The sequence below is a fragment of the Oncorhynchus clarkii genome, unplaced genomic scaffold (assembly GCF_045791955.1).
Source record: "Oncorhynchus clarkii lewisi isolate Uvic-CL-2024 unplaced genomic scaffold, UVic_Ocla_1.0 unplaced_contig_7230_pilon_pilon, whole genome shotgun sequence".
Lineage (NCBI taxonomy): Eukaryota > Metazoa > Chordata > Actinopteri > Salmoniformes > Salmonidae > Oncorhynchus > Oncorhynchus clarkii.
The window spans coordinates 5111-28785 of record NW_027258924.1 but is presented as its reverse complement, the minus strand read 5'-3'; the positions used below and the strand labels follow the sequence as shown (position 1 = coordinate 28785).

Sequence of the window (23675 nt, the reverse complement as noted above, 5' to 3'; positions counted from 1 at the left end):
TACAGTACACCAACACTACAGTTCACCAACACTACAGTTCACCAACACTACAGTACACCAACACTACAGTTCACCAACACTACAGTACACCAACACTGCAGTTCACCAACACTACAGTTCACCAACACTACAGTACACACCAACACTACAGTACACACCAACACTACAGTACACCAACACTACAGTACATCAACACTACAGTACACTAACACTACAGTTTACCAACACTACAGTACACCAACACTACAGTACACACCAACACTATAGTACACACTAACACTACAGTACACCAACACTACAGTACACCAGCACTACAGTACACCAACACTACAGCACACACCAACACTACAGTACACCAACACTACAGTACACCAGCACTACAGTACACCAACACTACAGCACACACCAACACTACAGTACACCAACACTACAGTACACACAAACACTACAGTACACACCAACACTACAGTACACCAACACTACAGTACACCAACACTACAGTACACCAACACTACAGTACACCAACACTACAGTACACACCAACACTACAGTACACCAACACTACAGTACACCAACACTACAGTTCACCAACACTACAGTACACCAACACTACAGTACACCAACACTACAGTTCACCAACACTACAGTTCACCAACACTACAGTTCACCAACACTACAGTACACACCAACACTACAGTACACACCAACACTACAGTACACCAACACTACAGTTCACCAACACTACAGTACACACCAACACTACAGTACACACCAACACTACAGTACACACCAACACTACAGTACACCAAACACTACAGTTCACCAACACTACAGTACACCAACACTACAGTACACCAACACTACAGTTCACCAACACTACAGTACACCAACACTACAGTTCACCAACACTACAGTTCACCAACACTACAGTACACACCAACACTACAGTACACCAACACTACAGTTCACCAACACTACAGTACACACCAACACTACAGTTCACCAACACTACAGTTCACCAACACTACAGTACACACCAACACTACAGTACACCAACACTACAGTACACACCAACACTACAGTACACCAACACTACAGTACACACCAACACTACAGTACACACCAACACTACAGTACACCAACACTACAGTACACACTAACACTACAGTACACACCAACACTACAGTTCACCAACAACACTACAGTACACACCAACACTACTGTACACACCAACACTACAGTACACACCAACACTACAGTACACCAACACTACAGTACACACCAACACTACAGTACACCAACACTACAGTACACACCAACACTACAGTTCACCAATACGACAGTACACCAACACTACAGTACACACCAACACTACAGTACACACCAACACTACAGTACACACCGACACTACAGTTCACCGACAATACATTTCACCAACACTATAGTACACACCAACACTACAGTACACACCAACACTACAGTACACACCAACACTACAGTTCACCAACATTACAGTACACACCAACACTACAGTACACACCAAAACTACAGTACACCAACACTACAGTGCACAAACACTACAGTACACACCAACACTACAGTACACCAACACTACAGTACACACCAACACTACAGTACACCAACTCTACAGTACTCCAACACTACAGTACACCAACACTACAGTACACACAACACTACAGTACACCAACACTACAGTACACACCAACACTACAGTTCACCAACACTACAGTACACCAACACTACAGTACACCAACACTACAGTTCACCAACACTACAGTTCACCAACAACACTACAGTACACCAACACTACAGTACACCAAGACTACAGCACACACCAACACTACAGTACACACCAACACTACAGTACACCAACACTACAGTACACACCAACACTACAGTACACACCAACACTACAGTACACACTAAAACTACAGTACACCAACACTACAGTACACATCAACACTACAGTACACACCAACACTACAGTTCACCAACACTACAGTACACCAACACTACAGTTCACCAACACTACAGTACACACCAACACTACAGTACACACCAACACTACAGTACACCAACACTACAGTACACACTAACACTACAGTACACACCAACACTACAGTTCACCAACAACACTACAGTACACACCAACACTACTGTACACACCAACACTACAGTACACACCAACACTACAGTACACCAACACTACAGTACACACCAACACTACAGTACACCAACACTACAGTACACACCAACACTACAGTTCACCAATACGACAGTACACCAACACTACAGTACACACCAACACTACAGTACACACCAACACTACAGTACACACCGACACTACAGTTCACCGACAATACATTTCACCGACACTATAGTACACACCAACACTACAGTACACACCAACACTACAGTACACACCAACACTACAGTTCACCAACATTACAGTACACACCAACACTACAGTACACACCAAAACTACAGTACACCAACACTACAGTGCACAAACACTACAGTACACACCAACACTACAGTACACCAACACTACAGTACACACCAACACTACAGTACACCAACTCTACAGTACTCCAACACTACAGTACACCAACACTACAGTACACCAACACTACAGTTCACCAACACTACAGTTCACCAACAACACTACAGTACACCAACACTACAGTACACCAACACTACAGTACACCAACACTACAGTTCACCAACACTACAGTACACCAACACTACAGTACACCAACACTACAGTTCACCAACACTACAGTTCACCAACAACACTACAGTACACCAACACTACAGTACACCAAGACTACAGCACACACCAACACTACAGTACACACCAACACTACAGTACACCAACACTACAGTACACACCAACACTACAGTACACACCAACACTACAGTACACACTAAAACTACAGTACACCAACACTACAGTACACATCAACACTACAGTACACACCAACACTACAGTTCACCAACACTACAGTACACACCAACACTACAGTTCACACCAACACTACAGTACACACCAACACTACAGTACACCAACACTACATTACACCAACACTACAGTACACACCAACACTACAGTACACACCAACACTACAGTACACCAACACTACAGTTCACCAACACTACATTTCACCAACACTACAGTATACACCAACACTGTAGCCTCTTAATGTCTGGATAAAGGCTTTGTTCAATATCTGAAACCACAGTAAAATCCAGCTAATTCTCTCTCTTTCTCTCTCTCTCTTTCTCTCGCTCTCTCTCAACCTGTTGTTTCTTGCATATGGTGCAATTATCTGTCAGAGAGACTCCATGAGAAATTTACTTGATAACAATAATTACAGTGTGTGTGTGTGTGTGTGTGTCTTACACAACCTCTCCGCTTCAGAGACTGTTTTTGTCTTAGTTACTATTCAAATACATATTTACAGTGAATATAATTCCCCCTAAAGACAGGCAGACAGGCTTAGATGTTGCCCATCCTGTGGGTCAGAATGTCTTGCATGTGAATTTCCCCGTCCAATCCTGGGTTTGTCTAAATGACTTTATGTACTGTGTGTTTGTGTGAGAGTGAGCTACACTTCCTTAGTATGTTACTACACTCTTTGAAAAAAGGGATCCAAAAGCGTTCTTCAGCTGTCCCCATAGGATAACCCTTTTAAGTTCCAGATAGAACTCTCTGTAAAAAGGGTTCTACATGGGACCCAAAAGGGTTCTACCTGAAACCAAAAAGGGTTATTCTATGGGGACAGCCAAAGACCCTTTCAGGTTCTAGATAGCGTAGGGGCTGTATAGAGACAGTATGGGACTAGTTCAAGATTTGGGAGGTAAAACAGGAGCAGTATCAGCAGCATTGTCTCCATGTAGTGTAAAGGTTTCTATTATTTGGGGAATGTATTTCCACAAACTAAAGAGACAGCGTGGTGGAGTGTTGAGATTCACCTTTAAAGACTTGGCTGCTTGCTGGATCCATCTGTAATGTGTCATGATTGTGCACCATACAGTACTGTACACACTGGCACAATGAGGCCTGATATATTATGTTTGCTGTGCAATAGTAAATGTGAATACGCTCAGCCAGAGATTAGAGCGTTTGTTCTGTTCCTGTGTATGTTCATGTGCATGCTGTGGTTTATAAAGGGAGATAAACAGGCAGGTAAACAGTCAACCAAACAAGGCAACAGCTCAGTCCTCCTCCTGACTGCAGGGCTGCAGGATTTACTGCCTGTTTGATTTACTGCACACACACACACACACGCGCACACACGCACACACGCACGCACACGCCCTCTGCAGAAGAGAGAGAGCACACTAGCCATGGTGGGGGCCATTAGGCTCCAGTAAAATCAGTGTTTGTTTAATAATGCAACCCCATTAAAAACTGGAGCGGGTCATTACTGTGGTGTGTCAGAAAACCTACACTCTCGGTGTCCTCACAGAATGAGAAAATAATTAATATGTATCTAAGAAGGCTTGTAATAACCGAGAGTTTCCCCTGAGCCTGGACAGTGTTGAAACTAATCTGAGACCCTGTTTGTTTCTGTTTAACGGTTTAACACAGCTTTAGGTAATGATGTTTCTGTTTAACGGTTTAACACAGCTTTAGGTAATGATGTTTCTGTTTAACAGTTTAACACAGCTTTAGGTAATGATGTTTCTGTTTAACGGTTTAACACAGCTTTAGGTAATGATGTTTCTGTTTAACGGTTTAACACAGCTTTAGGTAATGATGTTTCTGTTTAACGGTTTAACACAGCTTTAGGTAATGATGTTTCTGTTTAACAGTTTAACACAGCTTTAGGTAATGATGTTTCTGTTTAACGGTTTAACACAGCTTTAGGTAATGATGTTTCTGTTTAACGGTTTAACACAGCTTTAGGTAATGATGTTTCTGTTTAACGGTTTAACACAGCTTTAGGTAATGATGTTTCTGTTTAACGGTTTAACACAGGTTTAGGTAATGATGTTTCTGTTTAACGGTTTAACACAGCTTTAGGTAATGATGTTTCTGTTTAACGGTTTAACACAGCTTTAGGTAATGATGTTTCTGTTTAACGGTTTAACACAGCTTTAAGTAATGATGTTTCTGTTTAACGGTTTAACACAGCTTTAGGTAATGATGTTTCTGTTTAACGGTTTAACACAGCTTTAGGTAATGATGTTTCTGTTTAACGGTTTAACACAGGTTTAGGTAATGATGTTTCTGTTTAACGGTTTAACACAGCTTTAGGTAATTGGTGATTCTGGAGGTGTTTCTCGCCAAGACCTTCCAATTACACTGACCACATTACTTATACTTTACTGACACACGTGTGCACACTCATTTATCCTTTATTGAGAGAAATAAGAGCAGACTGTTATTATAATGCTGGGAGTGGGCCAATAAAAATCTTTCTCCTCTAGGTAAGGGCCTAGGGCAACATACACACAGACGGACGCAATACACACACACAGACATACGCAATACACACACACACAGACGGACGCAATACACACACAGACGGACGCAATACACACACACAGACGGACGCAATACACACACACAGACGGACGCAATACACACACACACAGCCGGACGCAATACACACACACACAGACATACGCAATACACACACACACAGACGGACGCAATACACACACACAGACGGACGCAATACACACACACACAGACGGACGCAATACACACACACACAGACGGACGCAATACACACACACACACAGACGGACGCAATACACACACACAGACGGATGCAATACACACATAAGCACGCACACACATGTACATACGTAAGCACGCATACTTCCACACACACGCAACTCTCTCACACACAGTCTATAGCTTTGCTATAAACATAATTAAATAAATTAAATCCTCTACATTGATATTTTTCTCTAAAATACAAGAATAAAAAAGGATAAATCATGTTTGAAGTTTGATCTAATTTTAGTTGTATATGTTCTTCAATGTACTTGTGAGTGCCTGTATACCTTAGTAACTACAGATCGGAGAGAAGAGCGAGACAGTGTGTGTTTGACCGTGACATACCTGTGAGTGCCTATATAAGTGTAGTAACTTTGTGCTGCCAGAGTATTTGAAGGGTTTCCAGATCTGTGACAGTACTACTGTAACTGAAACAAACAAAGTACAGTCCCTCTAATGCAGGCCTGGTCAAAGGCCAGCCCACGACCTTATTCAATACGGCCGCAGAATCATGTTCAGATCACATAAAGAATTAGCGATAGTAAAGTTTTGAAAAACATATTTGTTATTCAAATTAAAAGCCCAATGAATACTTGCCGCTTGTGGGCATTTATTTTGAAGGCACATATAAATAACAACTGAACGAGGACAGACAGTGATTGACAGGCTGACACACGTCATAGTTACAAATAGTAGCTGGCTAGAAATTGTGCAAAAATGAGTTTTTCTAAGAAAAGGAAAGTAGACAATGAATGTAGAGTGTTCCAGCGAGAGTGGACATCAACACATTTCTTCATTAAGATATCAGGGAAAGCTGTGTGCTTAGTGTGCAGAGAGAGCATCGCTGTCTTGAAAGACTACAACTTGTCCCGACACTTCCAGACAAAACATTCAGAGAAATATAGGAATATATCTTCTGAGTGCATCGAAAGAGTTGCTTTCTCAGTTGCAGAAGCAGCAAGACTTTTCACAAAACCGCATTCAGCAAACGACGGAATTGCGAGAGCTAGCTATGTACTGTCCTGCACAATTGCTAAACATAGCAAGCCATTTGCTGAGGGCGAATTAATTAAATCATGTTTAATTACCTCTTTGGGACTGGGGGGCAGTATTGAGTAGCTTGGATGAATAATACTCAGTAGTAGAGTAAACTGCCTGCTACTCAAGCCCAGAATCGAAGATATGCCTATTATTAGTAGATTTGGATAGAAAACACTCTGAACACTCTCATGTTGTGGATACAGTTACTAAAGTGGTAAACTTCTTAAGAGCAAAATCATTAAACCACAACCAGTTTGTCTCACTGTTGGAAGAGACAGTCGTCATGCAGAGCTCCCCTTCCACACAAACGTGAGGTGGCTGAGTTTGGGGAAGGTGCTTAAAAGGGTGTGGGATCTGAAGTCGGAGTTTGCTGAGTTTTTGCAAATGGAAATATGTGGAATTCTATCAACTGCAAGATAAAGAATGGTTGGCTGATTTTTCCTTCCCTGTGGACATCATGGCCCTCATGAATGAACTGAATTCCAAACTACAAGGGAAGGACCTTTTTGCACATCAGATGTACAGCCTTGTCAGCCTTCAAGGGAAAATGACTCCTCCTGACCTGCCAAGTAGAAGCCAACAATCTCACCCACCTTCTGACACCACTAGTCTGTTCCCTATCAGATGACAACAATCTCACCCACCTTCTGACACCACTAGTCTGTTCCCTATCAGATGACAACAATCTCACCCACCTTCTGACACCACTAGTCTGTTCCCTATCAGATGACAACAATCTCACCCACCTTCTGACACCACTAGTCTGTTCCCTATCAGATGACAACAATCTCACCCACCTTCTGACACCACTAGTCTGTTCCCTATCAGATGACAGCAATCTCACCCACCTTCTGACACTACTAGTATGTTCCCTATCAGATGACAACAATCTCACCCACCTTCTGGCACCACTAGTCTGTTCCCTATCAGATGACAGCAATCTCACCCACCTTCCGACACCACTAGTCTGTTCCCTATCAGATGACAACAATCTCACCCACCTTCCGACACCACTAGTCTGTTCCCTATCAGATGACAACAATCTCACCCACCTTCTGACACCACTAGTCTGTTCCCTATCAGATGACAACAATCTCACCCACCTTCTGACACCACTAGTCTGTTCCCTATCAGATGACAACAATCTCACCCACCTTCTGACACCACTAGTCTGTTCCCTATCAGATGACAACAATCTCACCCACCTTCTGACACCACTAGTCTGTTCCCTATCAGATGACAACAATCTCACCCACCTTCTGACACCACTAGTCTGTTCCCTATCAGATGACAACAATCTCACCCACCTTCTGACACCACTAGTCTGTTCCCTATCAGATGACAACAATCTCACCCACCTTCTGACACCACTAGTCTGTTCCCTATCAGATGACAACAATCTCTCCCACCTTCTGACACCACTAGTCTGTTCCCTATCAGATGACAGCAATCTCTCCCACCTTCTGACACCACTAGTCTGTTCCCTATCAGATGACAACAATCTCTCCCACCTTCTGACACCACTAGTCTGTTCCCTATCAGATGACAACAATCTCTCCCACCTTCTGACACCACTAGTCTGTTGCCTATCAGATGACAACAATCTCACCCACCTTCTGACACCACTAGTCTGTTCCCTATCAGATGACAACAATCTCACCCACCTTCTGACACCACTAGTCTGTTCCCTATCAGATGACAACAATCTCACCCACCTTCTGACACCACTAGTCTGTTCCCTATCAGATGACAACAATCTCACCCACCTTCTGACACCACTAGTCTGTTCCCTATCAGATGACAACAATCTCACCCACCTTCTGACACCACTAGTCTGTTCCCTATCAGATGACAACAATCTCACCCACCTTCTGACACCACTAGTCTGTTCCCTATCAGATGACAACAATCTCACCCACCTTCTGACACCACTAGTCTGTTCCCTATCAGATGACCAGCGGGAGAAGTATACATCGCTGCTGCGTGCTTTGAACAGTGAATGTTGAGGATTTCAAAGTGTTGGGAAATGACATGCTGTTGGTTTCCTCTCCTTTCACCTTCAGTGTGGATAATGCTTCTACTGACCTGCAACTTGAGCTTATCGATCGTCAGAGTGATGCAGTGATTGGAGAACTATGTATCTCTTGATGAACAAAACTTTCCAAAGATTAGGGGTTCTGCTCAGAAGGTGTTTGTACTGTTTGGGTCAACCTATGTATGTGAACAGAATATAACACGTCAAGGCACAGATCATCTCTTACTGACTCTCACCTCTCAGCAATCCTGCACATAGCGACGTCAGAAACTGTACCTGACTTCACTGTTCTAGTCAATGCCCATCAGAGAGTTGATTGAGTAGTTGAAATGTAATGTTGAGCGCTCTCTTGTTTTTGTGCATACCTGTTAACAAGAGTTCTGTCCGTGGTGCTAAATGCACAGTGTACTTTTCCCTCCGTGTAGTTCATTTCATGTTTAATAATGAAAATACCTACCAAAAGGAGAATGTGGATGTGGTTTATTTCTGTGCATGTTAAAAAAGTAAAATGAGTAGCGCATATGGATGTGATTTACAGTAGATATCTGTCAACACAGTCATACACATGTATAATCCTGTAATATGATTCTGGCCCGCCATGGCAAAAATATATTCTAATGTGGCCCTCCATCGAAAATAATTGCCCAGGCCTGGACTGGTTACCCATAATCCATCTGTGTCAGAGAGGTGACGAGCTGATCCTCTCCTCTTCCACCAGGCTGCTCTCCTCCTTTCACATACTCCCTCTCTCCCACTCTCTCTCCTCAGTGACTGGCAGCTCTGATAGGGGGTTCATTAATGATCTCATCACATCAGTAGGGCAGAGGAGTAACCTACAGTAGAGAAGAGTATCACCGACACACACACACTCTGTCAAGTATAACCCACGCAAATGATGACGCATAGTGTGTGTGTGTGTGGATCAAATGTTTATGAGGAGTGACGGCTTTCTTAAGCAGTGGAAGACTTACCACAAAAACAGCAGAGGTGACACTGCTGTCATGAGTGTATGTATTTCTGACCCTCTCTCTCTCTCTCTCTCTCTCTCTCTCTCTCTCTCTCTCTCTCTCTCTCTCTCTCTCTCTCTCTCTCTCTCTCTCTCTCTCTCTCTCTCTCTCTCTCTCTCTCTCTCTCTCTCTCTCTCTCTCTCTCTCTCTCTCTCTCTCTCTCTCTCTCTCTCTCTCTCTCTCTCAGGGGAAGGTGAGAAGATGTTTCAGAAAGGAAGTCACATAGAGTCCCTCTTCCTCTGTTTGTTGTTGGTGAGTATCTTTCAAATTACATTACTCCTCTTTCTCTCCTCCATCTCCTTTCCCTCCTCTTCTCATCCTCACCCATCTTCAGCAATGAAACAGTGTAACAGATACACAGACGCGTGCGTGAACACACACACACTGAACACACACACACACTCCTACAGACATAACACTGGCAGAGGTACTTTACCAGACTTTAGCAGGTCTTTGCCAGAGGTTGTGAAACATCACAGGTTCCTCCGTGGAGCTCTAAGAGAGCAGTTCTAATCTGGGCCTGAATCTCTCCTGAATCTCTCCTCTCTTCCTCTGATGTTGAAACCTGTTGGCTGTGTGTGTGTGTTGGCTGTATTCCCAGGAGTTTAACTTCCCTCAGAGCTCATTTAATGATCCCCACTAAAGCCACTCCTGGAGGGCTGGATTAGAGAGAGAGAGAGAGAGACCTCTTCCTCATCCCATCTCATCTCTTCCTCCTTCTGCCTCATCCTCCTATCTTCTCTTCTTTCAACCTCTTCCTCACACCTCATCCTCCCATCTCCTCACATCCTCCTTCCTCCTCCCCCCTCCTCCATACACAGCCTCAGACTCACGTCTTCCTGTCAGATGTCTCAGTTCTCTCCAGCTCCCCAGCTGCTGCTCAGTCTGTCTTGTGTTTGTTGTTATAGAGTTTGTCAGTGGTGTAAAGTACTTGAGTAAAAATATGTAGATTTTTTACTTCACTACATTCCTTTAACTTCTAGTTTTACTTCACTACAATCCTAAATTAAATAATTACTTTTTACTCCACACATTTCCCTGACATCCAAAACTGCTAGTTACATTTTGAATGCTTAGCAGGACAGGAAAATGGTCAAATTCACACACTTATCAAGAGAACTTCCCTGGTCATGCCTCTGATCTGGCGGACTCATTAGACACTCATGCTTCGTTTGTAAATGATGTTTGAATTTTGGAGTGTGTCACTGGCTATCTGTTAATAAAGAAAATGGTTTCGTCTGGTTTGCTTAACATAAGTAATTTTAAATGATTTATACTTTTACTTTTGATTCTTAACTATATTTTAGCAATTACATTCACTTTTGATACTTACTCTATATTTAAAACCAAATACTTTAAGACTCAAGTAGTATTTTACTGGGTGACTTTCAATTTACTTGAGTCATTTTCTATTAAGGTATCTTTACTTTTACTCAAGTATGACAATTGGGTACTTTTTCCACCACTGCAAACAGTAACTGGTTTCATTTCAGTCTCCGTGTGTTTGAACAGCAGTGTGTAACTTGTTGTTGTGTTTAGAAAATTACATTCTTGACCGTGAGCTGGGGAGAGCTGAGTGTGTGCTGTTTTATTTGTGGGTTCTGATGGATGGATCTGGACAGCAAATCTGTGAGCAGAACAGCCAATGGAACACACACACACACACACACACACACACACACACACACACACACACACACACACACACACACACACACACACACACACACACACACACACACACACACAAAGAGCCAGGCAGGCAGGTAGCTAATGGTAAGTAAGTTACTGTATATAATGTTACAGTACACCTATTGTAATTTAAATACAGTATCAAAGCAATGACACATGGTACAATAGAGTAAAATTGACTCTATTGTACTGTAAAACGTAAATGCTACAGCACCCCCCAACCCAAAACATCTTCCCACAGCCATGATTGAGGGGATTGGGGTTTGTATTTGACTATAATTACATGGGATTGGTGCAAGCAGGTTGGCTGCTAGGTCATGTGTTTCCACATCACAGCATATCAATTCATATGTGGTGTTTTATATCACTTCCATTTCTAGAGGCCTAACAACGGCTTCCGAAGTGGCAGGGACCACAGGGCAAACAGACCAAAAGGACATGGCATAATACTTAACCATTAACAGTTTAAGACTTGCTACCGCTCCAATCTGTCCCTTATCTATTTTAAATAGATGGGGCACTACTTCTACATACCAGTTAAATCGGTGCAGCTCACTAACGGGTGCAGGTTGACATTTATTGTCATGAGTCTTTTAGGAGCGATATACCATTATATTGTAAAAATTCATATAAGCAAAAATGTGCTGTTTGGTCTTAATTTAAGGTTACGATTAGGCATTTGGGTTAGCAGTGTGGTTAAGGTTAGGGTTAGTTTTAAAATCAGATTTTAAGACTTTGTGGCTATGCCAGCTAGTGACCACTCTGTAGAGCTGCCTCCAGAGCAAGATTCATGACGAAAAATGCTGACCTGCAACAAATATAGCCTTTTACAAGGCATGCCTCAAGATATGTTAATGAGCCAGAAACAACAAGACCAAGCACCCACTAGTGGTCAAAAGGTTTTTGGCTCCAAAAAGATGGTACGGACTGTATTCTGTGGGATGGAATTACAGTACCATTTGGAATACAGCAATTATTCTCCTGCCCACAAAATCTTCCCAAAATGCACCATAATTTAATGTATGCTGCAGTAAAATGTTTCACAGTATTTTATTGTTGATAATACTCCCAATTACCGTATAAATTACAGTTTTCCTTTACGGTGCACGGACAAATGCCAAACACACACACTTCAGCCACTCGATAAATCAATTATATGCACATTTAAACAACTATGGTCAGTCCCTAAGTTCACTCTGACACCCAGCGTTTGCGGTTTGGTTAGTATGTTATTGTGTGGGTTGGATGGTGGGAGAGATAGTGATGTAACATTCTCTCACTGGCTGACAGATTTAGGGCTACATTAAGGACAATGGCTTGATTGGTCTCTGAAAGGTTCCCGGGGAGATTAATATAGTCTCAATGATTTTCATTTTAGTTATTGAAAGCTGAAGTTAAAGTCTACAAGCTTAAAGGCTATATACTGAAGAATCCTGTAGTGAGTTGAAGCAGAACAAAAAGATTCATCCTAACCCCTTACACTCGTAGAAATGGGCCTATATGGATAGGGCGGATTTGAAATGTTGAACTATAAAAAGCATATAGTTTATATATAAAATCTCAAAACTTGAGATTATGGGGAAATTATCAGACCAAAGTTGAGGACACAACAGTTCACCTGACACAAGACTGAATCCAAACATTACACTGTTGATTTTATGTGCATTTTACATTGACTGTGTTTTTCACAGCATTTTTCAATAACGAAATCTGTAAACACTTTGGATAAATTCAATAACATAAAAATATTCATTGAAATTTGGTGCAAAATAAGAAAAAAACAAGGGTTTGAGTGAGAGGTCAAACTGGTGTCTCCAAGTGGCAACACATCTCTCCAAACTGCACAGTTCCTAAATCATTTCAACACACTTTTATGACTTAAGGAAAGAGCCTTCAACTATAAGGTGCTTTTTTGAGCTCTCCTAGCTGTGCCGTTGAGGAACTGAAGCAAGCACAAAATATGATCTTACAGGGTTAGGCTTTCAAAAGGCACTTCAGATAAACAGATTGTAATTGTGGTGCGCATAGAATGGAGTCATGAGTGCATTCTGATGTGTGTCCTGCGATTAGTTGTCTTCACAATATGACAAACAGCCTTATTCTGTTCAGGACAACCCAGGGAATAACACCTGTCATCCTGGTAACTGTGGATCACTTATAGAAATCCTATAAATTGATACTGTAAATGACATGAGTTTGACATGAAGTGCACATTTGGACTCATGGGTTTGTGGTTTGCTTGTATGACATCAACGCAGTGTTTATTATAATCCTCAACATCTCACAGTGACAGTGACTCCTCTCAATTGACAGCATTTCCCTCACTGAGACGACAATAAATGTGCTGTTCCGTCCGTGGTTGAGAGAGTGAGACCAAAGCGCAGCGTGGAAAGTGTTCATAATAATTTAATAATGAAACACCGACGAAACAACAACATATAAACGAACATAACGTTCTGCAGGGCTAGACAGCTACTGTGCAAAAACAAGATCCCACAAACTCAGGTGGAAAACAGACTGCCTAAGTATGATTCCCAATCAGAGACAACGATAGATAGCTGCCTCTGATTGGGAACCCTACCCGGCCAACAAAGAAATAGAAAACTAGAATGACCACCCAAATCACACCCTGACCTCACCAAATAGAGAAATAAACAGGCTCTCTAAGGTCAGGGCGTGACATGTGCAAAAGCAGCCAAATTAGCGGGAGGGATGGGTGCATCTTCTTGTCGAGCACGGTGCTCAAGTTTATAATGGCTGTCAGTCAAAACCCATACAGCGCTGTGAAGTGGAGAACCCTGAGCTCTGACGTCATGTATAAAATGTTACTGTACAGCAGATGCGTTCCAATGTAGGAATTTATCAATGACAGATATTAAATTTTCAACCTGCATATGACTGCATATGACAGGGGCTGTGAGTGGAAAGGACTACCGTATAACCAACAACCTGAATAAAAAATACATTTAAGTTTGACTCTTTGCACGCTTTTATATTTGAACTCTCCCCCCTCTCTCTATCTCAGGTGTCCTGTCCTCCCTGTCTCAGGTCAGAGTACAGTAGTTGTGGAGAGTTTGAATTCTACAACCAGACCTTCAGTAGCTGCCGGCCCTGCCCTCCATGCCAGCCTGGACAGGAGCCCCACATGGTGAGACACACTTTCCCTGTGGTGAAATAACTTGAGTGTCCATATCGTGTAAACCCTGACCCCTGTTACCTACCTCCCAGCCATACTTATCAGGTATCAAGGTAAGACCCAGATACAGAATGTGTCGAAGTAACAATGTTTATTACAGCAACAGGGGCAAAGGTACAGAACGGCAGGCAGGCTCAGGGTCAGGGTCTGGTCAAGCAGAGGTCGGTAATCCAGAGGTGGGGTAAAGGTACAGGACGGCAGGCAGGCTCAGGGTCAGGGTCTGGTCAAGCAGAGGTCGGTAATCCAGAGGTGGGGTAAAGGTACAGGACGGCAGGCAGGCTCAGGGTTAGGGGCAGGCAGAGTGGTCAGGCTGGTGGGTACAGGATCAGGGGCAGGCAGAGTGGTCAGGCTGGTGGGTAAAGGGTCAGGACAGGCAAGGGTCAAAAACCAGGAGGACGAGAAAACAGAGACTGGGGAAAAGCAGGAGCTGACACAAAAACGCTGGTTGACCTGACAAACAAGACAAACTGGCAACAGACAAACAGAGAACCCAGGTATAACTACACAGGGGATAATGGGGAAGATGGGCGACACCTGGAGGGGGTGGAGACAATCACAAAGGCAGGTGAAACAGAGCAGGGTGTGACAATACTCTCTAGTCTGCCTGTCTGCTCAGACCACCCAGGTAGTTTACTTGACTCACTGATATACACACAGGTACATATGTATGATCTTAATTTGAGCCAATTTTCTACAGCAGGAAAACATTTTTGTAGGGGTTGATACATTTTTCATTAGGGCAAATCGGAAATTAGAAACTTTAGAAGCCTTTTTAAAACTCAAATACATACATGCATACATTAAAAGTATGCATTTCCAAGTTTGCATTCTCCGCAACAAAAGAGTTATCAAATTAAGAGCCTACATCTGTACACCTCCCAGCTCAGAGAGAGTTACCACCTAAATCCCAGTACTGTAAGCCTGTTCAGATTCATAAAGGGGAATGAACAATTTTCACAGTTTGTCACACCATTTAGATTTTTTTCCAAATATTGAAGCCCCGTGGGTAGGAATGGTACAGTAGTCTGTCAGTAACCATGATTCATCAGTGCCCCGGTCAAACCAAAAAGCACAGCAGGCAGCAGCTCACTGGGCCTTAATAAGGATGAGACACACCTCATACACACCTCATACACACACGTACACACACACACACACACACCTATAGACTACTTCACACAACTACACAGAACAACTCCAACAGTTGCACGCCTTTTCCTCTTAATCTAAACAACAATCCTAACACATGTCTAACTGTTTGAATAGTCTGTTGTTCATTAACCTTCTAAGGTTAAGTGATAGTTATTCAACTCTCCTATCTAATTACAGAAAATGACTATAATGTAACCTTGACAAGTAAGCCTATCATTGCTCATGATTGTCTATTTATGTAAGGACTTATCAAACAGAGCATCAACATCATAACCAACCAGGCATTCAGCTCTGTTCCCATCTCTCATCTGTGATCAGTAGTAGTCGTTAGTCTGTAATCTTGCCCTGTGCTTTCCCTCTGTCTCCTTATAATCACTGGGATAATCTACACCCACCTGAGAATCCCCCCCCCAAACACACACACACACACACACACACACACACACACACACACACACACACACACCAAACAGGACTCTTTCAACTCCCACACAGATCTGCTGTGATCTGATAGAGCAGATCATTTTACTGCAGTGATACACACTGGTTTACCACAACTATGGAGACTGGAAATCAATTTGATCTGGAGCGTCTGGAGAAGGTTTATATGAACCAACAGAAGTAAAGTCAGCCAGGAGATCTGACACTGGGTTGATTCATCCTGACAGAATCCTACTGATAATTTAATCCATTTTTTATCACATGTCACAGTGGCTATATTGGACAAGCCAATAAAGTAGGAAGTTGAAGTGAATATAGTGTTTATGTAGTCTGTAGGACAGGCAGCATCCTGGCGTTAACAGTTTTAATAAAGATACGTCAGACACCTACCTGCCTGTCTGTCAGACTGTAGAGTATTGGTTGTTGTCACAGATTTCCCCCCTTCCCCCCTGAGAGTAGTGCATCAGTCTAGAATATCCTCATTCTATACTAGAACTTACATTTCCACTCCCTCCCCACATCTACTAGGCTGCACGCATGCGCATGCACACACACACACACACACACACACACACACACACACACACACACACACACACACACACACACACACACACACACACACACACACACACACACACACACACACACACACACACACACACACACACACACACACTACAGATGTAGGATCTTAACTTGAGCCATTTTTGTGGTGGTTGATGCATCATTCGTGGAAATTACAAACTTTCATAAACCTTTTTAAAACTTAAATACACTATACATTTTACATTTCCTGAATTGCAAATGATCCTACAACAGGGTGATCAAATGAAGATCCTACATCTGTAGACAAACTACACAAAGATCCGTTCAGAATGACTCCTGTTCTTGTTAGCGATCACATTTCACATCTTTAGTCTCAGACTCAGACTGTCAGATCTAGGCTGGGCTCAGCAGAACACAGAAGGCAGCATTAGTATATACACTAACACACAGGTCTATGAACAGCACCACTCATTTCAAGTGCAGGGTATGTGTGTGTGTGTGTATATGTGTATGTGTATGTGAGCACAACACATGCATAACACATGTCTAACATTGTTTATGTGTGTTTTGTTGCAGAACTGTGGCTATGGGACTAAGGATGAGAACTTTGTGTGTGTGTCTTGTCCTGCGGGGAAGTACTCAAAGGGGAAGTATGAGATCTGCAGGAGACATAAGGACTGTGAAGGTCTGTACCGCGCTACAGTACTCACATCTGGGACACCAGACAGTGACGCAGACTGTGGACCCTGCTTACCCGGGTATGTACACACATACAGACACATACATATACACATATACACACAAGCCTACACACTCTCACTATCAGAGTGTCATTGATAAGACAGGACCACCCCATAGGACATTTCTCCCGCACAACTCCCATATCACAAACACAGCCTAGGCTAACCCTCCATTGGCCACGCTACCAGCCTCAATTACCCAGCTGCCATCTGGTCACCCACCAACATGGAGGCAGGAGAAGATATAAACTGTTACAGGACTGATTTAAAGGTCTGATCTCTCTCCCTCTCTCTCTCTCCTTCTCTCTCTACCCCTTTCCTCCCTTTCCACCATATGATATCATTCAGTGGCTGGACCACCTCAAAGGCATTCTCTGGTTTCAATTGAGTTTAAAGTCAATATACAGACTGGAGTGTTTTAGCATAACATTACTGGCTGCTTTAATAGATACTCTCTTTCAGCTGTACTGTATTGGGGGCAGGAATACTGAACACTGTCTGACTGCTGCTGTGATGGAATCAAAATACTCACCAAATTCCTCTAGGTTTTATTAATCTCACGTTTAATGCTTTTGTCGGTGCTCTAACCTGGAGATTGGGTGTTGGTGTTTGATTGAATTGGGTTTAATAGTCATCTCTGATTAATGATAGCCTCTCTGCCCTAGAGGCCTAGAGGACGCCACGCTCTGAAGCAGCTTCCCCTCTCGTCCTCTGTCACAGCTCAGGGCTATATAATACCTTATCTAACCTAATGGTATACAGTATCACTCCTTCCCCTCTGGGCATCAATACAGCAGTCAGTTCAGCCTTTTCACCTCAGCTGTTATTGTGACACTTCTCCTGTCAAATACGTACATATACACAATATATCTAACATCTCTGTATATAAGAAGACAATACTAGGTACTGTATCAGTATTGTTCTCTAAAGGTTCTCTCTGTGTTTCCTTTCTGTCAGGTATTACATCCAGGAGAACCGGCCCAGGAACCTGTATGGGATGGTCTGTCACTCGTGTCAGAACGCACCGCGCAACACTAAAGAGTGTACGTTCTACTATACTTGACTACTTCTACAACACAAACACACTGTTTCACAGAATCACAGTCAGAGAGGGACGGAGAGCGATCACTGTAAGGTCAGGCGAGTGAGGGCTGTGACCAGTTAATGAACACAGACAGACGGACGGACGGGACGGGACGGGACGGGACAGACAGACAGACAGACAGACAGACAGACAGGGCGAGGCAGCATGATGTTAATTCGCCAGCGTCTGGAACTGTTTCCTCATGGTAATGCTCAAACCCAGGAATTGTTTTTGTGTCCGTCGCTCAAACCAACACTCACTGGCACATTGTTTTGACCGGAAATTAATATATATATGTGTAATTTGAATGACTGTGTTGTGAAATATGAAAACCTCAAACACTCAAACAGATTGGAAGCTGCTATGAGGAGGATGGGAGAGAGAGAGGGAAGGAGGGAGGAGGACAGATGAGTGTATACCAACAAACACAAACGTTTTAACAAGTGTCTAATTCTTTCTTCCAGGCAGGGAGTGAGTTAGGGAGGAAGAGAGGGAGGGAGGGGACGTGTGAGGGTACATTTTAATTAACTGTTTTAAATGAAGTCTTGAAATATGTAGTTGAAGCATAGAGTTACTAGCTCAGGGTCAAGACAGGCTAGCACTCGCCAAGTAATCTGTCAATTACTCCGGCTTCCAGCTCAGTGTGCGTGCGTGTGTGTTTGTGTGTGTGTGTTACCGCTGAGCCCAGCTAGCTCCCAGCATGGCGCGGTGGGATAATTAAAAAGTTTGGAGGGCATGAAAAAGATGATTAACATGTTTCCACATGCACTGGGTCTTCTCTTCAACAGCAGCCTGTCATACCATCTCTCCAGGCTATATGCATCTATACATATCTATACCACCTCTGTCTAGCCTCTGTTTAGCACCATCTACTGTAACAGACTGGGTTTAAACTTTGAACCCAGGTTTGTCTAATATAACTGCAGCAGTCTCATGCAATGATAGACCTCGTCAGTCTGATCTGATCAGTGAATAAATAAAGTCTGAAGCAGCATAAAGATGTACAAAAGCTTTAGAGGAGATGACGTCTGTCTGTAGGGTTGAAAGCCTTGGTCTATTCTGATGTCTGTCTGATGTCTGTCTGTAGGGTTGAAAGCCTTGGTCTATTCTGACGTCTGTCTGTAGGGTTGAAAGCCTTGGTCTATTCTGATGTCTGTCTGTAGGGTTGAAAGCCTTGGTCTATTCTGATGTCTGTCTGTAGGGTTGAAAGCCTTGGTCTATTCTGATGTCTGTCTGTAGGGTTGAAAGCCTTGGTCTATTCTGATGTCTCACTGTAGGAACAACCTGGTCTCAGAGCATTTTGTATTATTCTGTACGTAAATCCGAGACACTCCATTTAGTATGATATGTTACGTCTCATATAGTTTGTGTTAATTTGTGGAAGTCCATCATGATATGTTTACGAATTACAATTCATATGATGTTACCAATTTGCTAAACATACAATATGTTACGAATTTGCTAAATGTATGATATGTTACAAATTCCAATTTGTTGTAGCTAAAGTTAGCTAGATGACTAGGTGGCTAACGCTAATGTTAGCTAGCTAGTGATCAGGCCTACCATCGTTGTGTTTTCGGTAAACTTGGGTGAACAGGGAGTACAGGAGGGGACTAAGCACACACCCCTGAGGGGTAAGACATCATGAGGGACATTAATTAGCTGTGTAGTATCTGTGTAGTAACTGTGTAGTATCTGTGTGTTCCAGGCATGCTTACCAAAGTCCCCAGTGTCTCAACCAGCAGTACTACCATGTTCCCTCACCCTCACAAAGACGCCACAGGACAGGGTCACCTAGCAACCGCTCTCATCATTGCCATGTCAACCATCTTTATCATGGCCATCGCCATCGTCCTCATTATCATGTTCTACATCCTCAAAGCCAAGCCCAGCGGACAGGGTAACAATCACACACACTCACATACACACACAGTTTCAGTTGGGTTCCCTCCCTGTGTTAAATGGGACATCAGTGTGCACAGTTACTAAACGTTCTCTCTCTCCGTGTGCAGCGTGCTGCTCAGGTCAGGTGGTGAAGGCTGTGGAGGCTCAGACCAACAAACAGGAGGACAAGAAAGATGTTCCAGGTGAGACACTACAACACAGCTTTACAAAATGATACCTCAGGGAAGAGAAAACCACACGACAGTCAACTAACATAATGTATAGTAGTGGCTGGGGCCTCAGGCTTAATCTGCAGTCTAGTCTATAACTAACATAATGTATAGTAGTGGCTGGGGCCTCAGGCTTAATCTATAGTCTATAACTAACATAATGTATAATAGCGGCTGGAGCCTCAGGCTTAATCTATAACTAACATAATGTATAGTAGTGGCTGGGGCCTCAGGCTTAATCTATAGTCTATAACTAACATAATGTATAGTAGTGGCTGGGGCCTCAGGCTTAATCTATAGTCTATAACTAACATAATGTATAATAGCGGCTGGAGCCTCAGGCTTAATCTATAACTAACATAATGTATAGTAGTGGCTGGGGCCTCAGGCTTAATCTATAGTCTATAACTAACATAATGTATAGTAGCGGCTGGGGCCTCAGGCTTAATCTATAGTCTAGTCTATAACTAACATAATGTATAGTACCGGCTGGGGCCTCAGACTTAATCTATAGTCTATAACTAACATAATGTATAGTAGTGGCTGGGGCCTCAGGCTTAATCTATAGTCTAGTCTATAACTAACATAATGTATAGTAGCGGCTGGGGCCCCAGGCTTAATCTATAGTCTAGTCTATAACTAACATAATGTATAGTAGTGGCTGGGGCCTCAGGCTTAATCTATAGTCTAGTCTATAACTAACATAATGTATAGTAGCGGCTGGAGCCTCAGGCTTAATCTATAGTCTATAACTAACATAATGTATAGTAGCGGCTGGGGCCCCAGGCTTAATCTATAGTCTATAACTAACATAATGTATAGTAGCGGCTGGAGCCTCAGGCTTAATCTATAGTCTATAACTAACATAATGTATAGTAGTGGCTGGGGCCTCAGGCTTAATCTATAGTCTATAACTAACATAATGTATAGTAGTGGCTGGGGCCTCAGGCTTAATCTATAGTCTATAACTAACATAATGTATAATAGCGGCTGGGGCCCCAGGCTTAATCTATAGTCTATAACTAACATAATGTATAATAGCGGCTGGAGCCTCAGGCTTAATCTATAGTCTATAACTGACATAATGTATAGTAGTGGCTGGGGCCTCAGGCTTAATCTATAGTCTAGTCTATAACTAACATAATGTATAGTAGTGGCTGGGGCCTCAGGCTTAATCTATAGTCTATAACTAACATAATGTATAGTAGCGGCTGGGGCCTCAGGCTTAATCTATAGTCTAGTCTATAACTAACATAATGTATAGTAGTGGCTGGGGCCTCAGGCTTAATCTATAGTCTAGTCTATAACTAACATAATGTATAGTAGTGGCTGGGGCCTCAGGCTTAATCTATAGTCTAGTCTATAACTAACATAATGTATAGTAGTGGCTGGGGCCTCAGGCTTAATCTATAGTCTATAACTAACATAATGTATAGTAGCGGCTGGGGCCTCAGGCTTAATCTATAGTCTAGTCTATAACTAACATAAAGGCATTCTCATCCGTGGTGGCTGTCTGTCATGCCTGGTGTCTGTGGGTTTGACACTGATTGAGCGTAGCATGGTGGAATGTTTAGATTAGACTGTGGCCCTAGTTCTAGGCTGTCAGTCTTCCCCTCTCACTAACTAGAATGTTAACCACATTCTACCTGACAATAATACACCTACTGGCGTCTCACAAACTGTAGGCCTACCATTTTACCTCTGGTATGGTAATAGTTATACATACAGTCCTTTAGGTTTAGAAATCAACCTGTTTAAGCTTGCAAATTAAGAATCAAACAAAAGTGTTTTATTCACGAAACTGAATGTACAGTATGTTTATATGTTCTACGTGTATTGGTGAAAGCATACTGTATGTGTGTGTTTATGTATTGGGAAAAGTGTGTGTACACGCATGTCTGTGTGTATTGAGTAGAGCTGGGAACTATGAGTGTAGGTCTGACGTCTCTGAGGCATACACTTTCTAGGCTGGCAGTGCAAGACATTTACAGGCTTTAAACATTGATGTCATTGCATTCGAACACTACAGTTCTGTTATTTGAAAATAATGGGACCTCTGTTCCCCTGGTTATTTATTTTTTATGAATTTTACCCTTGTTTTCTCCCCAATTTCGTGGTATCCAATTGTTAGTAGTTACTATCTTTTCTCATCGCTACAACTCCCGTACGGGCTCGGGAGAGACAAAGGTCGAAAGCCATGCGTCCTCAGAAACACAACCCAACCAAGCCGCACTGCTTCTTAACACAGCGTGTATCCAACCCGGAAGCCAGCCGCACCAATGTTTCGGAGGAAACAACGTGCACCTGGTGACCTGGTTAGTACGCACTGCGCCCGGTCCGCCACAGGAGCCGCTAGTGCACGATGAGACAAGGATATCCCTACCGGCCAAACGCTCCCTAACCCGGACGACGCTAGGCCAATTGTGTCGCCCCACGGACCTCCCGGGCGCGGCCTGCTGCGACAGAGCCTGGGCTCGAACCCAGAGTCTGCGATGCAGACCCCTGGTTATTTTGTTTCAGACTTTTAACCGCGTTCATGGAACTGTGTGAGAAATAATGTTTGGTAAACAACAGAAAAGAGACAACATATAGACAGACACACACAAACATCAACGACATCACACCTTCCCAGACTAGAGGTCGACCGATCAAGTTTTCATAACAATCGGTAATCAGCATTTTTGAAGACCGATCATGGCCGATTACATTGCACTCCACGAGTAGACTGCGTGGCAGGCTGACTACCTGTTATGCGAGTGCAGCAAGGAGCCAAGGTAAGGTGCTAGCTAGCATTAAACTTATCTTATGAAAAACAATCAATCTTAACATAACCACTAGTTAACTACACATGGTTGATTATATTACTAGT

General features: G+C 42.9%; 1 protein-coding gene across 1 annotated transcript in view; it reads left to right on the top strand.

The window, feature by feature from the left end:
- Nucleotides 1-20779, top strand: part of LOC139399202 (tumor necrosis factor receptor superfamily member EDAR-like) — a gene marked incomplete at its 3' end in the record, with an annotated part of 30775 nt that extends 9996 nt beyond the window's left edge. Inside the window, exons 2-7 of the mRNA XM_071144712.1 lie at nucleotides 10026-10090; nucleotides 14556-14678; nucleotides 17445-17626; nucleotides 18566-18651; nucleotides 20401-20592; nucleotides 20705-20779. Of these exons, the coding sequence (XP_071000813.1) occupies nucleotides 10026-10090; nucleotides 14556-14678; nucleotides 17445-17626; nucleotides 18566-18651; nucleotides 20401-20592; nucleotides 20705-20779 (723 nt within the window). The remainder of the gene's footprint in view (nucleotides 1-10025; nucleotides 10091-14555; nucleotides 14679-17444; nucleotides 17627-18565; nucleotides 18652-20400; nucleotides 20593-20704) is intronic.
- Between the last annotated feature and the right edge of the window lie 2896 nt (nucleotides 20780-23675).